Raw genomic sequence first — 20481 nt, forward strand, 5'->3', positions numbered from 1 at the left:
AAAAAATTAATAAACTGACATCTCTGTTTTCTGAAATGCATGGGGACCCATGAGTTTCCTTTGTTAAAGCAGACAAGAACCATGGGTATTTTCTTTTCTCACAGGTTAAGAAGGAAAAAAACAAAATAAACCTGTGATTCTGGATCACACAAAGGGTTTGAGAGTTTGATCTTATTTGAATTAATGTACTAACGTTCTCCCCATTTTATGGATGAGGAAACAGACTCAATAGGTTAAATCACTGTAGGTTAGGAATTGAAAAAAAAAAAAAAAAAAAGGAATTGAATTTGACCCAAGATTTTAACCCAGCCCACCTGACCCTGGTCTTTGTACTTAATCACTAGACTATGCACAGTATCACTTGGTAGTCAAAACAAAACAAAACAAAACAAAACAAAACAAAACCTCCTAAAATGTGGAAAGAGAGATGAAGTGACTTGCCCAAGGTCACACAACCAGTCAGTGGCAGGGTGGGGGGTTCTGAACACTTTCCATCTGCCAACCCGAGCCTGTGAACCTTCCACCTGCTCTGCTGCCAAGCCTCCTCCCCAGCCCACCTGGCTGACCCCACCCTGAGCTCACCTGCGCTCTTGCCCGAAGAGGCGCTCCACCTCTGCACGGCCAGGGCTGCGGGTGCGGCCCCCGTTGCTGCACTGGGGCCCTGGCTCCCTCTGTGCCAGCCTCCTGGGTGGGGGCAGGTCAGCCAGCACGGTGTACTCCTCCCTCTCCAAGTTGTGCCTGGTCTCCCCAGGGGGTGCTGAGCCCCGGGAGCCCCCCGAGCTGCCTGGTGGAGGTGAGGGTGCCAGGAATGCTAGGTCACTGGGGGGGTGGCGGGGTGGGGAGGTGGCTCGAGGTGCATCCCGGTATCCAATGCACACTTGAGGGAGCAGCATTGGGGAGCCATGCAGAGAGTCAGTGGAGGGGGCCAGGCTCTCCATACTAGTCCCTGGGGGATCTTGAAAGAAGAGGGAGGTCTCAGGGGCCTGGCGTGGTGGGGACGAGAAGGAGGGTGCATCACGGTGCCCAATGCACACGGGGGTGGGGATGTGGGGGGGCTCATGTAGTGAGTCTGTGGAGGGGACAAGGCTCTCAGTGCTGGCCCTGGGGAGATCCTGGAATAACAGGGAGGGCTCTGGGGGCTGGCGTGGTGGGGAGGAAGCCCGGGGTGCATCACGGTGCCCAATACACACTGGTGGGGGGAACTGAGGAGGGTCATGCTGGGGGGACTGAGTCTCAGCATCTGATGTGTCTGGGAGGAAGGGGAAGGGGTCAAACTGGGTGTGGCGGGGGGGTGAAGAAGCCCGGGGAGCATCTCGATGACCAATGCACACAGATGGAGGTATATAAGGGGGGGTGTGGTGGGGCAATTCACTCTCAGATGCATGGGGGTCTGGGAAGAAGGGGAAAGGGTCATGTTGCAAATAGCGAGGAGGTGAAGAAGCTCGAGGGGCATCCCGATGCCCAATACACACAGAACATGCAGGCTGGGAGGGTTCAGAAGAGGTCTGGGGTGCTCCGTGGATAGCCGGGTACAGAGGTGAAGAAGTCCGGGAGGCACTGTGGTGGCCCGGGTTATGGGATGAGGAAGTGGCCCGGGATGGTGAGTTATGCTGGGTAGATCCAAAGGAGGAGAGAGGTGGGTGACGCTGAGCTGGCCTAGTGGGAGATGAGGTCTGAGGCTTGTCACCTTGGGTTGGCCGAAGGGTGATGGAAGCCCAGGGAACCTCACTTTGTTTGGAGCGAGATGGGGAAGAGGTTCGGGGACCTTCACTCTGGGTTGGGCGGAGGGGAAAGGAGGCCCAGGGAATGTCTTTGTTGGTACGATGGGGAGAAGAATTCCTGGGATTGTTCCGCTGAGTGGAGAGATGGGGAGACGATGGGCCAGGATTGTCCTGTTGTGTGCAGCATCGAGGGGAGGAAGTTCCAGGGTTGTCCCGCCGAAAGGAAGATTGTGGATTGTCTCGTTGAGTGTAAGAGGTTCTAGGGTTATTCCATTGCGTACAAGAGGTTTTAGGGTTGTCTCGTTGGGTAGAAGGAGTTCTGGGGATGTTCTGTTGAATACAAGATGTTCTGGGATTTTCCCGTTGAGTGGTTCTGTTGGGAGAGGAGGCTCTGGGATTGTCCCAATGGGCACAAGATGTTCTAGGGTTGTCCCGATGGGTGGTTCTGCTGGGAGAGGAGGCTCTGGGATTGTCCTGCTGGGCACAAGATGTTCTAGGGTTGTCCCGCTGGGTGGTTCTGTTGGGAGAGGGGGCTCTGGGTTTGTCCCGCTGGACACAAGATGTTCTGGGGTTGTCCTGCTGGGTGGTTCTGTTGGGAGAGGAGGCTCTGGGATTGTCTTGCTGGGTACAGGATGTTCTAGGGTTGTCCCGCTGGGTTGTTCTGTTGGGAGAGGAGGCTCTGAGATTGTCCCGCTGAGTGCAGGATGTTCTAGGGTTGTCCCGCTGGGTGGTTCTGTTGGGAGAGGAGCCTCTGGGCTTGTCCTGCTGGGTGCAGGATGTTCTAGGCTTGTCCCGCTGGGTGATTCTGTTGGGAGAGGAGGCTCTGGGATTGTCCCGCTGGGTGCAGGATGTTCTAGGGTTGTCCCGCTGGGCGGTTCTGTTGGGAGAGGATGATCTAGGGTTGTCCCGCTGGGTGGTTCTGTTGGGAGAGGAGGCTCTGGGATTGTCCCGCTGGGTGCAGGATGTTCTAGGGTTGTCCCGCTGGGCAGTTCTGTTGGGAGAGGATGTTCTGGGGTTGTCCCTCTGGGGAGTACAAGTGGAAAAAGAAGTCTGAGGGTTGTCCTGTTGGATAGAAGAGGTTCTGGAGTTGTCTTGTTGGATGGCTCTAGTCGGAGAAGAAACTCGAGGATTGTTTCGTTGGATGGAGGAAGTTTTGGGGTTATCCCATTGGGCAACTCTTGAGGGAGAGGATGCTCTGGGGGTGTTGCGCTGTGTGAAAGAGGTCCTGGGGATGTCTTGTTGGATGGAGGAGGTTCTGGGCTTGTCCCGTTGGGCGATTTGTGTGGGAGAGGAGGTTCGGGGGGTATTGAACTGTGCAGAAGCAGTCTGGGCAGCATCCCTTTGGACAGAATGATGAAGAGAGGAAGCCTGGGGGGTGGCACTTCGAGGTCCGCTCTGCGGTGTTGCACAGGAAGCCTGGGTTAGCGCCGACCGGTGCCGCTCCAAGAAGTGCCCACTTTCTCCCCGGAGTTTCGCCCAGTGCTGTCCAGCACTTCGGCTCCCACTGCAGGTGTCTGGAGAGAGGAGAGGCTGGTTCAAGGTAAGAGGAGGGGTCTCACACACTACCTCTCTTTGTCCCCTGGGACAGATAATTAAGGCAGAGCCTACAGCCCCTTCTTAGAGGACCCGCTGTCCACACCAAATGACTCCACCCCTTGGAAGGAGTTTGATTGGAGGAGGCTTAAAGGCCTCTCTCAAGCTGAGGCTGAGAATTCGAAATTGAAACCCCACCTGACTCAGTCACTGGGAGGTAGTTTTCTGAGCCTGAAGGGACTGGGAGTCCCCGGACAAATTCGTAGAGAGCAATTTTGACAATAGCCCATGGGACCCGAGAAGATGAGAGGCGAGTCTAGCAGCAGCTACCTAGCAACTTCCCTTTCTCTATTCTACTTCCTGCAGATGGGTTCTGAGAAATTCCCCCATCTCTTCTAATGAGGCTCTTCCATGTGTGATAGCTCTAGAAAGCTCCCATTCCTGACTCCCAGAGAGGCTCCTGCCCCAGCAGCGCCCGTTGGAGCTACCATGAGCATGGAATAGGCTTTTGTGAACCTGCAGCATAGGCCTCACCTGGGAGTTTGCTAGAAATGCAGATTCTCGGGCCACCACCCCACCACCCCCGCATCGAATCTACATTTTAATAAGATTCCTGGGTGATTGCATGCACATTACTGTCTAAGCAGCCCTGGTCTGGGAGATTAATGTAACTGCCCGAAACAGGGACCCCCTTCACAACTCCCATCCCTGTGAAGGGGCCGCCGTGGCCTCAGTGTCACCCTCCAGCTCCTGCAGGCCCTGGTCATCCAGCATGTGGTAGCCCCCAGCTGTATGAGTGTCCCTGGGCCAGTGCTTCAGGAGAGGACTGAAGGGGAAGGTGGCCTCATCTGGAAGGAGCCATGGCTGCTTTCATTAAAGGCCACGCTTAAGACACGCCCCCACCCCCTCATGCTGGGAAAGCTCTGCCTCCTCCAAGCTTTCTGAGCTGCTGTCCCAGAAGTCGGAATTTCCCGCACCTAGCAAGGAACTAGAACCAAGCACACAGCAGATTTTAAATTTTTCGTTGCTGTTGCCGGATGAACTGACGCCCCATGACCTTCCAAACCCCGGGCCAGATTCTCTCATCTGCCTCCTCCCACTCCCCACCTCTCCCTCCCCCATCAGCCAAGTGAATCCCTTGCCTTGGATGGTTGCAGTAGCCCTCAACATGTGTGCTGTGGGCCCCAGATCATCATCCCATTCAGGGAGATCCTTTCCAAAAGCAAACCTGGATAGTTCACCCCTGCTTACAGGGAGGGTCCAAAGAGCTATAGACTGGAGAAGACTGGGAGACATGGCGTTACATGCCATGTGGGTCCTGGTTAGGAGCATAGGACCACAAAGGGACATCAATGGAAAAACCCGGGGGAACCCAAATAAAGTCCATAATCTAGATAGTGGTGGCATACAAATGTTAATTTTTTTAAAAAAATATTTTATTTATTTATTCATGAGAGACGCAGAGAGAGAGGCAGAGACATAGGCAGAGGGAGAAGCAGGCTGCATGCAGGGAGCCCGATGTGGGACTCGATCCCCGGACTCCAGGATCACGCCCTGAGCCATAGGCAGATACTCAACCTTGGAGCTACCCAGGCATCCCAAATGCCTATCAAAATTAAGAAATTAATACTGGGGGCACTGAGGGCATGGAGCCTGCTTCTCCCTCTGCCTATGTCTCTGCCTCTCTCTCTCTGCATCTCTCATGAATAAATAAATAAAATCTTAAAAAAAAAAAAGAGGTCAACATTAGGGGAATGGGGCAAAGGATACAAGGAAATGCTCTGTACTCTTTGCAACTCTGCTATCAATCTGACATTATTTCAAAATAAAAGATTTCAAAAACATCAGGAGCTCCCAACTGCATTTGGAAGAAAACCCAAGGATTTCCCATGGCTGGTGAGGCTCTGACTGCCCACCCACCGGCCTCCCCGCTCCATCTGGGGAGGGGCCCCACCTCTAGTTTTCTACTGTGCCTCCTGGGCTGAGTGAAGAAAGTGCCCAGCACACCGAAAGGGCTCAGTAATGCTGTGCCCCAGCTTCCAGCTCTGAGCTCTCTCTTACCCTTTGAGCAGGGGTGCTGGCTGAGATGGCGTTCACCACCACTCCCGGGGCCTCACAGCTGGGTCAGTGCCCCCAGCCCAGGCTTCTTCCTTGCCCTCTCATCATGAGCATCTCTTTCAGCCTGGCCCACTCAGGATCTGACTTCACTCCAGCAGCCCCACTACTGCACACACAGGACAAGCTCTACAGATGTCCTGGGGCACCGGGTCCTGTCCCTTCAGCCAGCTGGGCTCTGCACAGCCCACTGCATAGAGTGTACTTTGCAAACTAGGAGGAGCCCAGAGAGGAATGTCAAGGAGTTCCTAGCATCTCATCTTGGAGTTGGCAAATTCCTCCTGGGCCCTGGACCCCTGCCTATGATTTGGGAGCCTGCCATCAGGTGGACAGTAATGACAAACAGGTCACACATAGTGAGGGTTTCCCACTCCACTGCCCTGTGTTAGAAGCAAGAAAGCAGGTGTTTAGTACAAAATCCCACCTGTTTATTAGGCCACTCTTGCTCCAGGGAGGCATTTGGCTCCCTGTGTTCTGTGATATTACTTCTTCCTACAGACCCTCTCCCCAAGGCCTGATAGGGCAAGGCAGTGGGGGTAAGGTGGTGATAAAATCTGAGTCATGGAGGGTTTTTTTGTTTGACTTTTTAGAGACAGAGAGAGAGAGAGCATGTGAGCAAGGGGAGGGGCAGAGGGAGAGAGAATCTCAAGCAGACTCCATGCGTAGCACAGAGCCCCACACAGGGCTTGAGATCATGACCTGAGCCAAAATCAAGAGTTGGACACATAACCAACTGAGCCCTCCAGGAACCCCTCATGTTTTTAAAGGTGTCTCCAGCTGCTGTGGGGAATGGACTGAGAGGCTGGGCAGAGACCAGAGGCTTGGAGGGGGCTCTGGGGACAATCCCAGCGAGGGGCAGCAGTGGCTTGGCCAGGGAGTACTTATACAGATGGCAAGAAAGGGACAGATTTGAGGTATGTTTTGCAGGTGGTGCTAACCAGAACTGCTGTTGAATATAAAGGGTGAAGAAATAAACCAGGAAAACACCAGATTTGGGGTCTAAGCTGTTAGCATAGTGGTGACATGGAGTAGACTGCAGGAAAACAGGTTTGGAGGGAGGGTCAGGTGGTGGGTGGCCCTCCACAGCAGCCTCCTCTCCCCTCCCTTCCCTGACTCCTATGCTCCACATGCTCCCATCACCCATACTGGGCTCACATGTCGATGAGATGCTAACCAGTGTCACGAGCATCCGGGCACTTGGCCTGTGCAGTGGCCTTTCCCTTTCTCTGCAAACAATCCTCCTGATTTCCCGTGGGCAATCTCCTCCCCCGGTTGCAGGCCATGAGGCATGCACAGAGGCCTGACTCCATCCCTGATCACCAGGTTGGGCACGTGACCCATGCTGGGTCCCAAGGAGAACCATATTGAGAAGACTGTGCCCTCTTCCCTAGGAGCTGATACACAGGTAGGAGACAGCCAGGTCCTGCTGCTGCTCATCATGCTATGACCGGGGCAAGGTCTGGCTGAGAACAAAGCCATCGCAGGAGAAAACTTAGCAGAGACCAGATGTCCGATACTATTTGAACATCTGGATCCAGCCATGCCTGAAGTCACAACCGCCTGAACTTTTAACTTAGTGTGAGTCATTCCGTTTATGTTCAGTCAGTTTCCATCAATTGTAACCTGATCCTAACCAACCAGTTGTGAGATGATGTACTTAAAGCAGGTCGCATGGCACACCAAGGCCGCTCCATAATTATGTGGGAACTGTACTGTTATTACTCAGGCCACCAAAGTAAGATGTGCTGGGGGACCCAGATGGCCAGTGAGATCTGGCCAGGCCCCGGGCTGTCACCACATCTGTAGTCACAGAGACCAACCTGGCCTAGCAGGACTCACCTTCCTTTCTCTGGCCTGCGGTATCACCTCCCACGGGGGAACGGGTAAGGAGAGATGGAGCCCTTCGGGCACTGTCGGCTCTTGGCCTTTCCTGGGGTTTCCTCGGGATCATCGCGGTGAGCTCGTCCCAGCTGGGAGCCTCCTCCTGCCTCGTAACAATATCCCAGTCCTGCCAGGGAAGGGAAAGAGAGAAAACATGTTCGGAACCTCTAGGACCTGTGCTCCCAGCATGAGATGGGGAGAAGGAAGGGAAAGGCACTGACACGGAAAGAACACCTACTGTATACTCGGCACTGCCCTGGGCTCTTTGCAGACGTTAACCTAGATTAGCTAATCAACCCTTGAGGTGGGCGTGACTGCACCCAAAATCAGGCAGCTGGGAAATGGTTTAGGTGGGAGGGGACTTGAACCCAGGGCAATTGGACTCCATGTGGTGGGAAGGCCCTGGCCTAGCAGCCCCCGGTCCCCAGAGACATCCCCAGAGGTCCAGGGAGAAGTGAGTTCAAAGCCTTGCCCCTCCACTTCCCAGATACGTGGCCTCAGGTAAGTTGCTTTGCTGCTCTCAGCCTGTTTCCTTGCCCCAAAATGGGGCCATAAAAGTCTCTACATTTCCTGAGCCCACACTTGAGGTCCTATACTTTCCCTTGGAGGTCTCACAAATAGCCTGCCTCTCCAGCCCTCTGAGGGGTGAATATCCTGGGAAGTTCCAGAGTCTTCTCTTCTCCCAGCCAAATGGCCCCCAGCCCTTGCCCAGGCTCCTTAGCCTACTCCCTCCCCTCTGTCCCTTTATACCAGGAGATCTGTACCAGGGCCGGTCATGGAGCTCAGTGGTGTGTGACCGGGCCCAGGACCAGTCCCGTCCCTCCTCTGGACAGCATGCCCGACATCCGGGCCCTCTGTGACCTGAGAGTATTTGGCAGCCCGACCCTGTTGGTGATTTACCTGCTACTCCCTGTCAACTGAAACTCCTGTCTTTTCACAGTCAGCCCCCAGTTCCCTGGGCTGGCTGGGCAGAGACCCCTGCCCCTCCCAGGTGGTTGGTCCCAGCGGCCAGAGATGCTGGCTAAGTCTCCAAAGGACCTTGGCCCAGTTCTCCGTGTGGGTGGGACCCCAGGGCTGGCACAGAGGGGTGATCTGGCCCCTGGCCTCCCATCCCCAGCTCACCACGAACGACAAGTCGCTGGTATCATCAGGGGTGTCACAGTCAGGGCTGAAGCTGGCGCCAGAGTCAGGACCTTCGTCGAAGCTGCCACTCTGAGAGGAGGCCAGACCCTCCAGATAGGGCACTGCTTCTGGTTCCTGGCTTCTGCTCTTGGGGGCAACTGTGGGGACCTCTGTAGAGGATCCTGCTGATGGGCCCCTGGGAGAAGAAACAGACCTATGACTTCTTCCCCAAAAAGTCATAGAAATTAGAGAGTAATACCCCCACCCAGGTCTGCACACACCTCATATTAGAGCAAAGGAGGGAGCTAACACCAAGGCCTTCACACAGACTGCCTCATTCAGCTACAACAGTCTCCCTTTGAAATGTAATGATTCCCATTTTACAGACGAAGACACCGAGGCTCAGAGAGATCAAGGGACTGGCCAGGGTCACAGAGCAAGGAAGGGGGTACAGCTGCATTGTGAACCATGCCTGTGGCCCTAGCATCAATCCTCTGTCACTGGAGCAGGAGTGGGATCCTCATGCTCAGTACAACTAAGAGGACAGAATTGTACTGGGGTGAAGGGGGCTTCAAAAGGTAGCAGGGCTCCAGGGGTGGTGACAGGGTCACCAGTCTGGATGCCATGGAGGGGGTAGCAGAGAAAGCCCTGCTTTAGAGAAGCCAGTTGGGATAGCCACAGGTCCAAGGGGGCTTATAGATGACAGTATCCCCAAAGAGTGACCCACAGATCGACCTACAAGATAGAAAGAGATGATAGCCCTGAAAAAGAGGTCTGTGGCCAAGTGAGTTTGGGACGTATCACACACTTCTACCTCCTTACCTAAAAGCACAAGGCCTGCTAGCAAACTAAAGGTTCTGACAAATCTTGCAAGGAAGATATTCAAATCTGTTTATCCCAGACTTTCTGAAACATACTTGGTGGCAAAGCTGGATTTTTTGTTTAAGTAATACCTACCTGGGAAGAATACAAGTTCCCAAAGCAAAGCTGATTTGGTTCAACTCCTCTTATTTTTTAAACAAGGAGGGGCACCTGGGTGGCTCAGTGGTTGAACATCTGCCTTCAGCTCAGTTCGTGGGCCCAGGGTCCTGGGATCGAGTCCTACATCGGGCTCCCTGCAGGGAGCCTGCTTCTCCCTCTGCCTGTGTCTTTGACTCTCTCTGTGTCTCTCATGAATAAATAAACAAAATCTTTAAAAAATAATAATAATAAACAAGGAAACTGAGGCATAAAGGAGGGAATAATGTTCCCTTAGTTCATCAGGAATGGAGCTGAGGCTAGAACCCAGGTTTCTGGACCCTTAGCCAGGCCCTTCCAAGGTACCATGTCCTCAGAGAGGGACTTCAGTTCAGCTTAGGCCTGGAAGTGGAGGGAATCCCAAAGCCAGAGCAGTGCACAGTCAGGTAGGTGGGTGGTTAACAGGCACCCTGGGTGCTGAGACTAATTTTTCAAAGCTGTGCCAAGGGAACCAAGAAATGTGAGCGGGCTGGGGGCCATGCACCCTGCAGGGTGGGTGCACGGCTGCTCTATACCCCAGAGTAGACGGAGCTAGAGCCCGAGGAACATGCCCACTGCCAGCCTATGCCCTGGCTGTGTGAACTGACCATGTGATCCATGCCCAAGCCAGCACAGACACTCCTGCTATCATGAAGGGGCCTGGGGGGGGGGGGGTGAAGGCATCCTTCCCTAGGGAACCCTCCCCCAAGCCCTGGGGCTCTACCCACCTCTCAGGCCCTGGCCCAAGGCCCAGGCCCACCACGGACTGGCAGCTGGAGGTTGAGGGGCTGACAGGGTCCTCAGAGGCAGGTGGGCGGCGTGGCAGGTCGCAGTAAGGCACCTCAGCACTTGGAGGGCTCCCCGGCTCCTGGGGCAGGGTTGGAGAGAGGAGACAGCTCCTGGCCCACGTGGGGGTTCCCCACCCCCTGCGCAGCCCCTCCCCCCACCAGGCAGTGTGGAAGAGTGTCCAGGCATCTCCTGGGGGTTCTCATGCTTCTCAAGGAGAGCTGTCCATCAGGCTGGAAGCGCCTCTTGGGACCCAGGCTGGGGGCTGGCAGAGGCACAGGGTGTGTGCACCTGCACACATGTGTGTACAGGTATGTGTGTGTATATAGGCCCATGGGTGTGCAGGTGTGCACACATGCATGCGTCTGCAAGTCCGGGGGATACACTAGTGCGTACGTTCGCATCAGTGCATGTGAGTATATTGCTACAAGTGTGTGTGCTGGAGGATGTGAAGTCAATGGAAGGGCCCAAGCGGGTGTTCTGAAGCTGGAAAGCCAGGTGGAGGAGGGAGGGGAAGGAGGAAGGACCAAGCCCACCTGGAGTGAAGGCAATGGTCCAGGGAGAAAGAGGAAGTCTGAGGCCAGGAAGCAGGGACTGGGGGATCTGCCCTGCTGCAGAGGTGGGGGCAAGGGGCTGGGAGCCTGGAGGGTCCAGGCCCCGGTGGGGGTGGGGCCCCAGCCGCCAGCGGCCAGCCCTTCTCTCCCGCCAGCCCTAGGCCAGGCCACACCTGGGCGTGCGAAGGCTGGTACTGGGCTCACCCGGGGGGAACGGCGGCGGCTGGCCTCCGGGAAGGCCCCCCCATCCCTCCCCACCTCCCCGGAGCCGCGGGCCGCGGCACCCTGCACCCCGCCTCCTCTCGGGTTACCTGGGCGGCGGGCTCCCGCGCAGCGGCGGCTGGCGGCTGTCAGCACCCTCGTCCCCGGGGGGCTCCGGCTCAGGCCCCCGCGCTGCCGCCCTCCCAGGCCCTGACTCTGGGCCGCGGTGGCGGCGGCCGAGGCAGTGGAAACCTTAGAGGGGCCGGCTGCGAGCAGGGGCCCCTCATTACTCTTTCATAAGCCGGGGCCCAGCCAAGAACAATGCGGGACATGAAACCGCAGGAACCTGATCCCCGCGCTCACCTGAGAGCTGGGCAGGACGGAGGGGTAGCGGGGCTGGGCGCGGGCTCCCCGGGGACCCCGGGGCTCTGCGCTCAGGGCTGAGGCCACCGCCGGGCCCCAGGGCAGGGTGGGCACAGGGACCCCGAATTCCAAGCCGCCTGGCAGTGGCCAGGGGCAGTGCCGAGGAGCAGGGCCAGGGCGCCCACTGTGCATCCAAGCCAGAGCACCGCCATGTGGGTTCGGTTTCGCCCCCTGCCCTGGAGCCAGATTCTGATCAGAACTCGACAGCGGGAGGTGTCAGATCCGCAGCCCAGCCTGGCGCCTTGGCCGCCCTGGGGACCTTGCCACGTGAATGAGGAGGGAGTAGCTGGTTGGGTACCACCAGGGGTCCAGCTCAGCTGGGCCCAAGCAGGACCCCCAGCCTGTCAGACACAGCCTCTATGCTTTCACCCCCAGCCCCCATCACTGCCCACTGCCCATTGGAGCAGGCCCAGTAGCCAGTCCTTGGCTCTGATTTCCTGCCTGGCGGGTCAGCACGGGCTCTGGCCTCAGACATCAGGCCCAATCCTGGCACCTCCACTTCCTAGCTGGGTGACCTCAGCTTGGTGGATTCCCTCTCTGAGCCTGGTTTTCTCATCTATAAAACTGAGGATGATAAGAACACCCATCTCCCGAGGAACTTGGGAGAATTAAATGGGTTAATATTTGTAAAGGGCTTAGAACAGTGCCTGGTCTACACATCTTCAATATAATAAATAATGTAAAAACATTAAATAGAATCTTATTAGTGTTAAATCAATAGAATGTTAAATACAGTGAAGAATAAATATATTGAAAGGGAGCCTAAGTGGTTCAGTCAGTTGAGTGTCCAACTCTTGGTTTCAGCTCAGGTCATGATCTCAGGGTCCTGGGATCAAACCCTGAGAAAAGCTCCATGACAAGCCCTGCCTTGGGCTCCGTGCTCAGTGGGGGAGTCTGCTTAGGATTCTCTCTCTCCCTCTCCCTCAGTCCCTTCCCCAGAGTGTGCACACATGTGTATGCTCTTTCTCACTGTCAAATGAATAAATAAAATCTTTAAAACAAAATAAAGATAGATTTATTCATTTGACAGAGAGCACAAGCAGGGGGAGTGGCAGGCAGAGGGAGAGAGAGAAGCAGACTCCCCACTGAGTAGGGAACCCCACATGGGGCTTGATCCCAAGACCCCAGGATCATAACCCAAGCTAAAGGCAGATGCTTAACCAACTGAGTCACCCAGATGCCCATCAGTATATATATATATTTTTTAAAGATTTATTTATTGAGAGTAGAGCAGGGATGCATCCAGCACCCAGGCTCCTAAGGGAGCCAGAGTAAACTTTCAGGGTGAGGGCTGCCCAGGCACCTAGGATCACTTCTGCATATTTCCGGGTAGCAATAATGCCTGACACATTTTAGGCACCTGTTCGTGTGTGAATATGTGAGCTGGCCTCGGTGTGGCCAGACTGACACTAGAACTCAGACCTGTCTGGATCCAAGTTTCTCCTCCAGTTCCACGCTTGCCATCTCTCCACTCACTGCAGGAGGGCATGTGCATCGGGACTGACTAGAGGGGCTTTCAGGAATGTTTCCTGAACTTGGGGCTTGAGGGTAGAGAGCTGTTATTGGAGGTATCAAGACATGCAGAAAAGAATATCCCAGGTTTACTTTCCTCCCAGGAGGAAGAGAGGAAATAACATGTATTGAATTAGCCACATGTGCCTTGGACTAAATGGTGCCAGATGCCCTGAGTGAGAAGGCTGATGCCCTACTTTCCGCATTAGGAGAGTGAAGCCAGAGAGGGTAAGTGACCACAGGTCACGCGGCAGGTAAATGGTAAACCTAGGACTGGGACTCTGGCTTGCCTGGCTCCAAAGCTGAAGGGCTAACTCCCTCCTAATGGCCACCCCGTTCAGCCTAACACCCTGCCCTGAGTGGAGCTGGCTGCCAGGCTCAAGAAGAGCCTCAGGACCCTCTGGGGATGGCAGACCCATGGGGTGGGGGTGGGGGTCAAGGCTGGAAGGGTCCTTGGAGATTCACAGCCCTGCGCTTCTCGTTGCTTGTGTACCAGGCGCTCTGGGTTTACGCGTAGCAGGGCTTGGCCTAAGACCATGAGGATTGCAAAGTGAGAAACTCCCCTCCCCTTTCACTCCTTCAATACCTCCAAGGAGAAAGTCTGCAGTGAGTGCTGTAGTACCTTTTATGCCTCCATAACACCTGCCAATCTCTTTTTTAACAGAAGAACAACAAGACTCAGGCCCAGAGCTTTCAGGAGACATTCTCTAGTTAGAATTTAATGACATTTCTGATTCTTTTCTTTATCTTTCTTCCATTTTAACCTTCCATATAAAGGATATGATTCTAGTTTCTTATTTGTAGTGATGATATAAAGTTTTGTTTTAGTGTAAGTTTTAAAAAGGGGTTTTATTTATTTGAGATAGAGCGAGGGAGAGAGAGCGCATGAGCAGGGAGGAGGGGCAGAGGGAGAGGGAGAGAGAGAAGCTCTCCTCACCAAGCAGAGACCCCAATGCTGGGCTGGGGGGCTCAATCTCAGACCCAGGGATCATGATCTCAGCCAAAAGCAGACACTTAACCAACTGAGCCCCCCAGGTGCCCCAAGAGTATTTATTTAAAGGACAATAAAATAAGTTCTGGATTACATGAGGCTATGGCAAAAAATCATAAAGCAGGAGAATGACTTGCATTTGGAAAACATGACATGGTCCCAGTGGCTCATGGTACAGATGGCAGAACCGCAGCTGCGCCCAGGAGGAAGGCCAGTATCTGAGTTTGGCCACAAGTTAGTGGCCCAGCCGGTGCAGCCCTTCATGAACACCCCCATCCCAAACCACCACCACAACCACCCAGGAAACCTACCTGGTGCCTTGCTCTGTGAGCCTCCCCAGGGTGGAAACGGTTTTGACAGCAGCTCTGGGCAAGCAGGTTGGCCTCTAAGCACTCACAGGGGGCATTCCCAGCCACCCCCTCCATATTGGTTGAGTCAAGCCAAAGTAGCTCCTGTGATCCGATGGTGGGGCCTGGGAAGAATGGTGGGGAGCAAGGACCAGGTAATTGGATGGCAGCCCACCCAGAACCCAGCCTTAGCTGCCCCTAGACAGATAAGGACTAAGGAAACAAAGTTATCCATCCATTCATTCATCTGCTCATGTATGTTCACTCAGTAAACACTCATTAAGCACCTACTAAACACCAGGCACTCTGCCAAGCATTTGGCATGTGACTTCTAGTCATTACTGCTGTGTTGCTCGAAGTGTGTTCCAAGGACGCTGCATTAGACTCAGCTGAGCTGCTCATAGAATGCATGTTCTGGGGCACCCAGGTAGCTCAGTCGGTTAAGCACTAAATGTCTGCATTGGGCTCAGGTCTTGATCCTAGGAGCCTGCCTTGCATCTGGCTTCCTGCTCAACGGCAAGTCTGTTGCTCCGTCTGCCTCTCCCCCTGCTCATGCTCCCTCTCCCTCTTTCTCCCTCAAATAAATAAATAAAATTTTCAATAAAATAAAATGCATGTTCTTGGAGCACCTGGCTGACTCAGTCAGTGGAGCATATGACTCCAGATTTCAGGGTTGTGACTTAGAGCCCCACGTTGGGCATTGAGATTACTTTATAAACAAATAAACATATTCCAAGTTCCCTGCCCAGATCCATCCAGTGAGAATCTCTTGGAGGTGAGGCCTGGGGTTGTGCATTTTCAACAAGTATCCTAGGTGATTCAATGCACTCCAAAGGTTGACTGCCCTTGACTCACAGTTATGCTACATTGTAGATAAAGTCAATGCCAATTTCAGAGGAGGCATCTGAAACCAAGGCTCACCAAGGATTCACACCTTGCTCTAGGTTCCTTGCTCTAGGCTGAACTGGATTCAAACCCAGGTCTGTGTCCCTCCCCACCCTCTTGGAAGTGGAAGTGAGGGGCACTGCATCATACCGCCAATTCACACAGGTTCCTCGGGGAACACTGTGGAGCAAAAGGCCAGTAGGTGTTTTCAGAGTTGAGGACAAAGTTATGGGCAAAGGTGAACACCCTAAGGCCCCACAGTAAGTATGTAGCACAGTTCAGCCAAAAAAAGCTCTGACTTGAACACAGAGCTCTCCCATCTGGGTGAGGCCACTGACAGCCCCAGCACCATGCCCTGGGACAGAGGCAAGGGAAGATGCCCCAACAAAAGTGACCTGAAGATGCCTTCCTCGCTCACACTGAACCCCAGGAGGAGAGTGGGGTGGAAGAGGAATCTGTATCCCCAAACCCCACAGACCTCGTGGTGCCCCAGGTCAGCCGCCCATGCACCACCCTCATCTGGTGAGTTTCCAAACATACCAAGACATAAGGCCTTTATGGCCAATGTCAGCTGATGGGGAATTTCACATCCTGGGGGGCGGGGGGGGGGGGGCAGCCAGGGCGGAGGTTCCTGGCTTCTTCACGTCAGACCTGGGGAGGCGGCAGGGCCTGGGTGTGTGTGTGTGAGGGGGGTACCCCCTGACCCTTCCACCCTCCCTGGGCCGTGGTACCCCCACGTCCCCTGCCCCAGTAGTGGGGGTGGGGGAGTGCGACACGCACCGGTCCCGCCCAGCTTGGGCGGTTCTTTCCTTGTCTGGCCACATAAAGGAGCATCGCCTGAGACAGAGAAGGCTGCTCCTTTCCCCGGGGGCGGATGGGAGCCCTATCCCACGTGCCCCTCACTGCTCCCGCTCCCCCCTCCTCCTTACCCCCAACCAGTCGGCAGGATCCTCTAAAATGCACATTAGATGTGGCTGCAACAGTGAGAAACCTTGGGCGGACTCCCATGCCCCACCCGGGGAGTGGGCTCCTGGACCTCTCCAGCGGGTCAGCCAGTCCCTCTCCGTACGCCTTGCCCCTCTACCTGACCCCACTCAGCGTCGTCTCCCCGCCCCCTCGCCCCCTTTCCGCTGCGCGCTACTACTGACCTGGCTCGGGTTTCCGCGCACAGGGGGTGCCGGGGTGGGATGCGGGGGTCACAGCTTCTATTTTAACAATGAATCAGAACGTTGCCCGGGAGGTGGACGAAGACCACGCCCCTACCGCTCGGGTATAGGCTCGTTCCAGGCGCTTATTTACATACAGGCTGCGGGATTGGACAACCCGAGGGCAAGGGGCGGGGCGGAGGCGGGCGGCGCCCAGATGCCTGTGAGCGCGGGACCCGCCGCACGTCAAGCCTGAGCCGCCGGGTCTGGGTTCCCAGGAGGTCCCTGAGAGGGCTGGCACTGCCGGGCTGGCTCCCTCGGATCACTTTCCTGCCGGTGCATTCTCGCTACAGTGCCCCAGGCTGGCCTTAGCCCAGATGTTGGGCTAGAGACTTAGAGTCTCTGTGCCTCAGTTTTCTTCTCTGTAAAATGGGAAGAGTAGTAGTACCTGCGGGAAGAAATGAAATACCCAGGGGTTTTCAGCCTCCATGTGCTCGCTTCCACTGAAGCAGAGCTCACTCACAAAATGCACAGCACTCCTTTTTTTGTTTTGTTTGTTTCAATCTCCCTCCCTTCCGCCCCTTTTAAAAATACTTTATTTATTTATTCACAGGAGACACAGAGAGGCAGAGACACAGAGGGAGAAGCAGACTCCCTGAAGGGAGCCTGATGTGGGACTTGATCCTGGATCCTGGACGTCCTGAGCCTAAGGCAGATGCTCAACTGCTGAGCCACCCAGGCGTCCCTCTGTCTCCACTATTTTTTTTTTAAGATTTTTAAAATTCATTTATTCATCACACACACACACACACACACACACACACTCACAGAGAGAGGCAGAGATACAGGCGGAGGGAGAAGCAGGCTCCATGCAAGGAGCCCAATGGGGGACTGGATCCCAAGTCTCCAGGATCAGGCCTTGGGCTGAAGGCAGCGCTAAACTGCTGAGCCACGCGGGCTGCCCTCTGTCTCCACTTTTAAGATGACATTTATTCTACCCTATGTGCCAACTCCTATTCCAAAATCTTTACATTCATTAGGATACTGTAACCGAAAGGGTTAAGTACTGAGATCCTCATTTCACAGCAACTAAGGACAATTAACTTGCCAGTGTCACACAGCTAGTAAAAGGCAGAGCCAAGACTAAAAACCTGGGCTGTCTGACTCCACTAGCACCACAGAGCATCTTCATTCCCTAATTCACTCAGACTTTTATTCTATCTGTGCTGGGCACTGGGGAGATGGTAACATGAATAAAATGTGCCTCCTTCAGAGATGAGAAGCACATTGACCAGTGGAGGAGATAGTCACTGAACATGTCATCCTGGCCCAGGATGGAACAGGTGGAGACACAGTTTAGGAACAAGGATAATGAGCTTTCAGCATGATCCCAATTACTGTGAACAAAACAGGAAGTAGTGAGACTGAGGTTCAACATACAGCTCTAGCACCTCTTGGCTGTGTGATCTTGAGAAAGTTACTTGACCTTTCTGAGAATGGTGTGGGTTAAACAATTGGTTTGCGTTTGAAGGTCAGGACATGGCTGGGGTCCTTTAGCCCCCCACCCCTACGAATCAGTAAAACCTGGAGCTAACTCTGGGTGACCCTCCTGACAACTCAATTCATTGAATATTTAAGAAACCCCTACTTAGTGAGTTGTGTATGCTGAGAATACTTAGCAAACAAAAGATTGAATCTCCTGCTTCCTTGGTGCTTCCATTCTAGTGGAGACAGACCCCAAACAAGATAAAGATTTATTTATTAGAGAGAGGGATGGGGAGCAGGGGTTGAGGGAGAGAGAGAATCCCAAGCAGACTCCTTGCTAAGCAAGGAGCCCAACGCCATGGGGGACTCTTCTTGGGGCTCCATCCCATGATCCTGAGATCAAGGCCTGAACAGAAATCAAGAGTCAAACACTCAACTCACTGAGCCACCCAGGAGGCCTGAAGCCAAATAAGATAAATAAGCAGTATATGGAGTAAGCAGGCTGGTGAGAGGTGCTAAGTTGAAAAATGAAGCCAGGAAAGAAGGTGGAAGTGATTGGTATGGGAAGGACATTACATTTGATATAAAGTGATCAGGGAAGGCCTCACTGAGATGGTGACATCTGAGCAAAGCCCTGGAGGAGAGTGAGTGAGCCTACAGGGCCTGGGGAAGAAGAATGGGGCAGAGGGGACCGAGCAGTAAGGTTGGAGGAGAGGAGGGAAGAGGGGGGAGAGTTCGGAGAAAGGATGAGGATTGTCCTGAGCACACTCCCTAGCTCTGGAGCTGTTTGGCTGGGCCCCTGGAGGGCAGGAGAGGATGGCAGACAGATGGGCAGCAGCCAGTGTGCTGAACAAGAGATGACTGCAAGGAGGCAGGAGGAGGGGGCCAGGGAGCTCCACGGACTGTTGGAAGAGGCCCCTCTCTTGGTAGGGCAACAGTGGCTGTAAGACTGGTTGAGGCCCAAAGAGGGGCCTTCAGTCATCTAAGTAATAACAGCCCCTCCTTTTCCCGTGGGGGCAAAGCTGGCCTCTCCGCAGACACAGTTGCGTTTCTCTCAACACCTCCCTGTGATGAGAAAGGCAGCCATCACCATGTCACCATTCCTGTTGCATAGAAGTGAAACTCAAGGCCAAAGCAAGTTGCCCAAAGCCACTCAGTTACTTGATGACAGAGCCTGGTCTTAAAAAACACACTCCGAGAGTCCTGCAGGATTGCTCAGATGGCTCAGGGTGCAGTGGCAGCTAGGGCAGCGCACACCACCACTGTCACCATTTATTCTCAGCTTCACTCCTTTCCCTGTGGAGTCTCTGCAGGGAGTTACCTCTATCTTTGCTCATGCTGTTCCCTGAGGCCAGAATAGGCAAGGTAGAGATGGAAGGGGCCGTGGCCCCACCGAGCATCTCTAATAGGGTCACAGAGCTGACTCCAGCCCACGGCGACCCTAGGAAGCGGCGGTCCGGTGCAGCCAGGCTTAACTTCTACTGAAGAAGTCAGAAACTTCCTGACGTGTGAAAATATGGCTAAGTTGAATTATTTTGGTTTTGGTTTTGGTTGGGTTTTTGCCTCAAAAAACTGGGTAAACACTCAGAATTATTCCACTCCACAGAATTCTTTAGTAAGGGGCAAAAAACGATCTGAAGAAAAACCAGAGAAGTCAGATTATTATTATTATTATCACTATAGTCAAATTGTTGGGAGGGGATTTGGGTTTTGTTTTAAAGATTTATTTGTTTTAGGTGGGGGGCAGAGGGAGAGAGAGACTCTCAAGCAGACTCCCCACTGAGTGCAGAGCCTGACTCTTGGGGCTCCACCCTACAACCCTGAAATTATGACGAGCAGAAATCAAGAGTTGGATGCTCAACCAACTGAACTACCGAAGCGCCCCTGGTCAAATTGTTTTTAAATACTCTGTGAGTCAAACTAAACTAATGTACAGGCCTTCTGTCCTCTGCTGTGTCTCTGAAAAGGTAAATCACAGACAGATTTTTCATTCCCTTAGTGATAGCTTAAATGGCACCCTCTCCAGGAAGCCCTCCTTGGCTTCCCCAGCCTTTAGTCACGGCTCACTGTACTGCACTGAGATCCTGTGTGGGACTCACACAGCTCCTGGGGCGTCCCTCACCTCGTGGACCTGTGAGTGCGCCTCTTGCAGGTAAGACTTGGCTTCTTCAGCCAGGCGGGCAGTATAATATATCTAGAGTGGGGCTTGCTTCCTGAGGGGGCCACCTCAGTGTACCTCAAATGCAAAATGGGCTTAATGGAGTTGCCTAGACTGTGGGGTTACTGGGAGGACTCAGTGAGTTAACTCATGTAAAGAGGAGCTGGTATATAGCAAGTGCTCAATAAATGCTACTACTCTCAGCACCTCTCCAGTGTTCTCCACTCCATCCCCATGGCTCTAGCTCATGAAATGTAAGTCACTAGAGGGCAAGGACCACCCTCTCTTGCTCACCAACGTATCCCCAGTGACTGGGACTTCATAGGTGCACAATAAATGGTTGGTGAGAGAGTAAATGGGTGCCTGCATGGGAGGAGGGCCTCCTTGCCTCTCCCGGAGTAACTACAACAGGGTCTTGGAGCCTCTAGTACTCTCAGTGCAGCCTCCATGCTGCCACCAGGGAGATCTCTCTAAAACAATCACTGACTCCAACTTTCCCCTGGCAACTTCCCAACCCCACCTCAGGGGCTCCCACTGCCCACAGGGTAAGGGTCCAGATCCTTAGCTCAGTATTTGAGGCCCTTTAGGGTCTGTGCCCATGGGCCTCTGCAGCTGCCACAGCAGTC

General features: G+C 54.0%; 1 protein-coding gene across 1 annotated transcript in view; it reads right to left on the reverse strand.

Moving 5' to 3' along the window:
• Positions 1 to 14279, reverse strand: part of LOC121490760 (TRIO and F-actin binding protein) — a 53230-nt gene extending 38951 nt beyond the window's left edge. The window contains exons 1-5 of the mRNA XM_041754745.1: positions 14147 to 14279; positions 10097 to 10236; positions 8373 to 8568; positions 7209 to 7377; positions 583 to 3235 (exon numbers count right to left, since the gene is read on the reverse strand). Of these exons, the coding sequence (XP_041610679.1) occupies positions 583 to 3235; positions 7209 to 7377; positions 8373 to 8568; positions 10097 to 10236; positions 14147 to 14260 (3272 nt within the window). The 5' untranslated portion in view covers positions 14261 to 14279. The remainder of the gene's footprint in view (positions 1 to 582; positions 3236 to 7208; positions 7378 to 8372; positions 8569 to 10096; positions 10237 to 14146) is intronic.
• Between the last annotated feature and the right edge of the window lie 6202 nt (positions 14280 to 20481).

Source organism: Vulpes lagopus, chromosome 5 (assembly GCF_018345385.1).
Source record: "Vulpes lagopus strain Blue_001 chromosome 5, ASM1834538v1, whole genome shotgun sequence".
NCBI lineage: Eukaryota > Metazoa > Chordata > Mammalia > Carnivora > Canidae > Vulpes > Vulpes lagopus.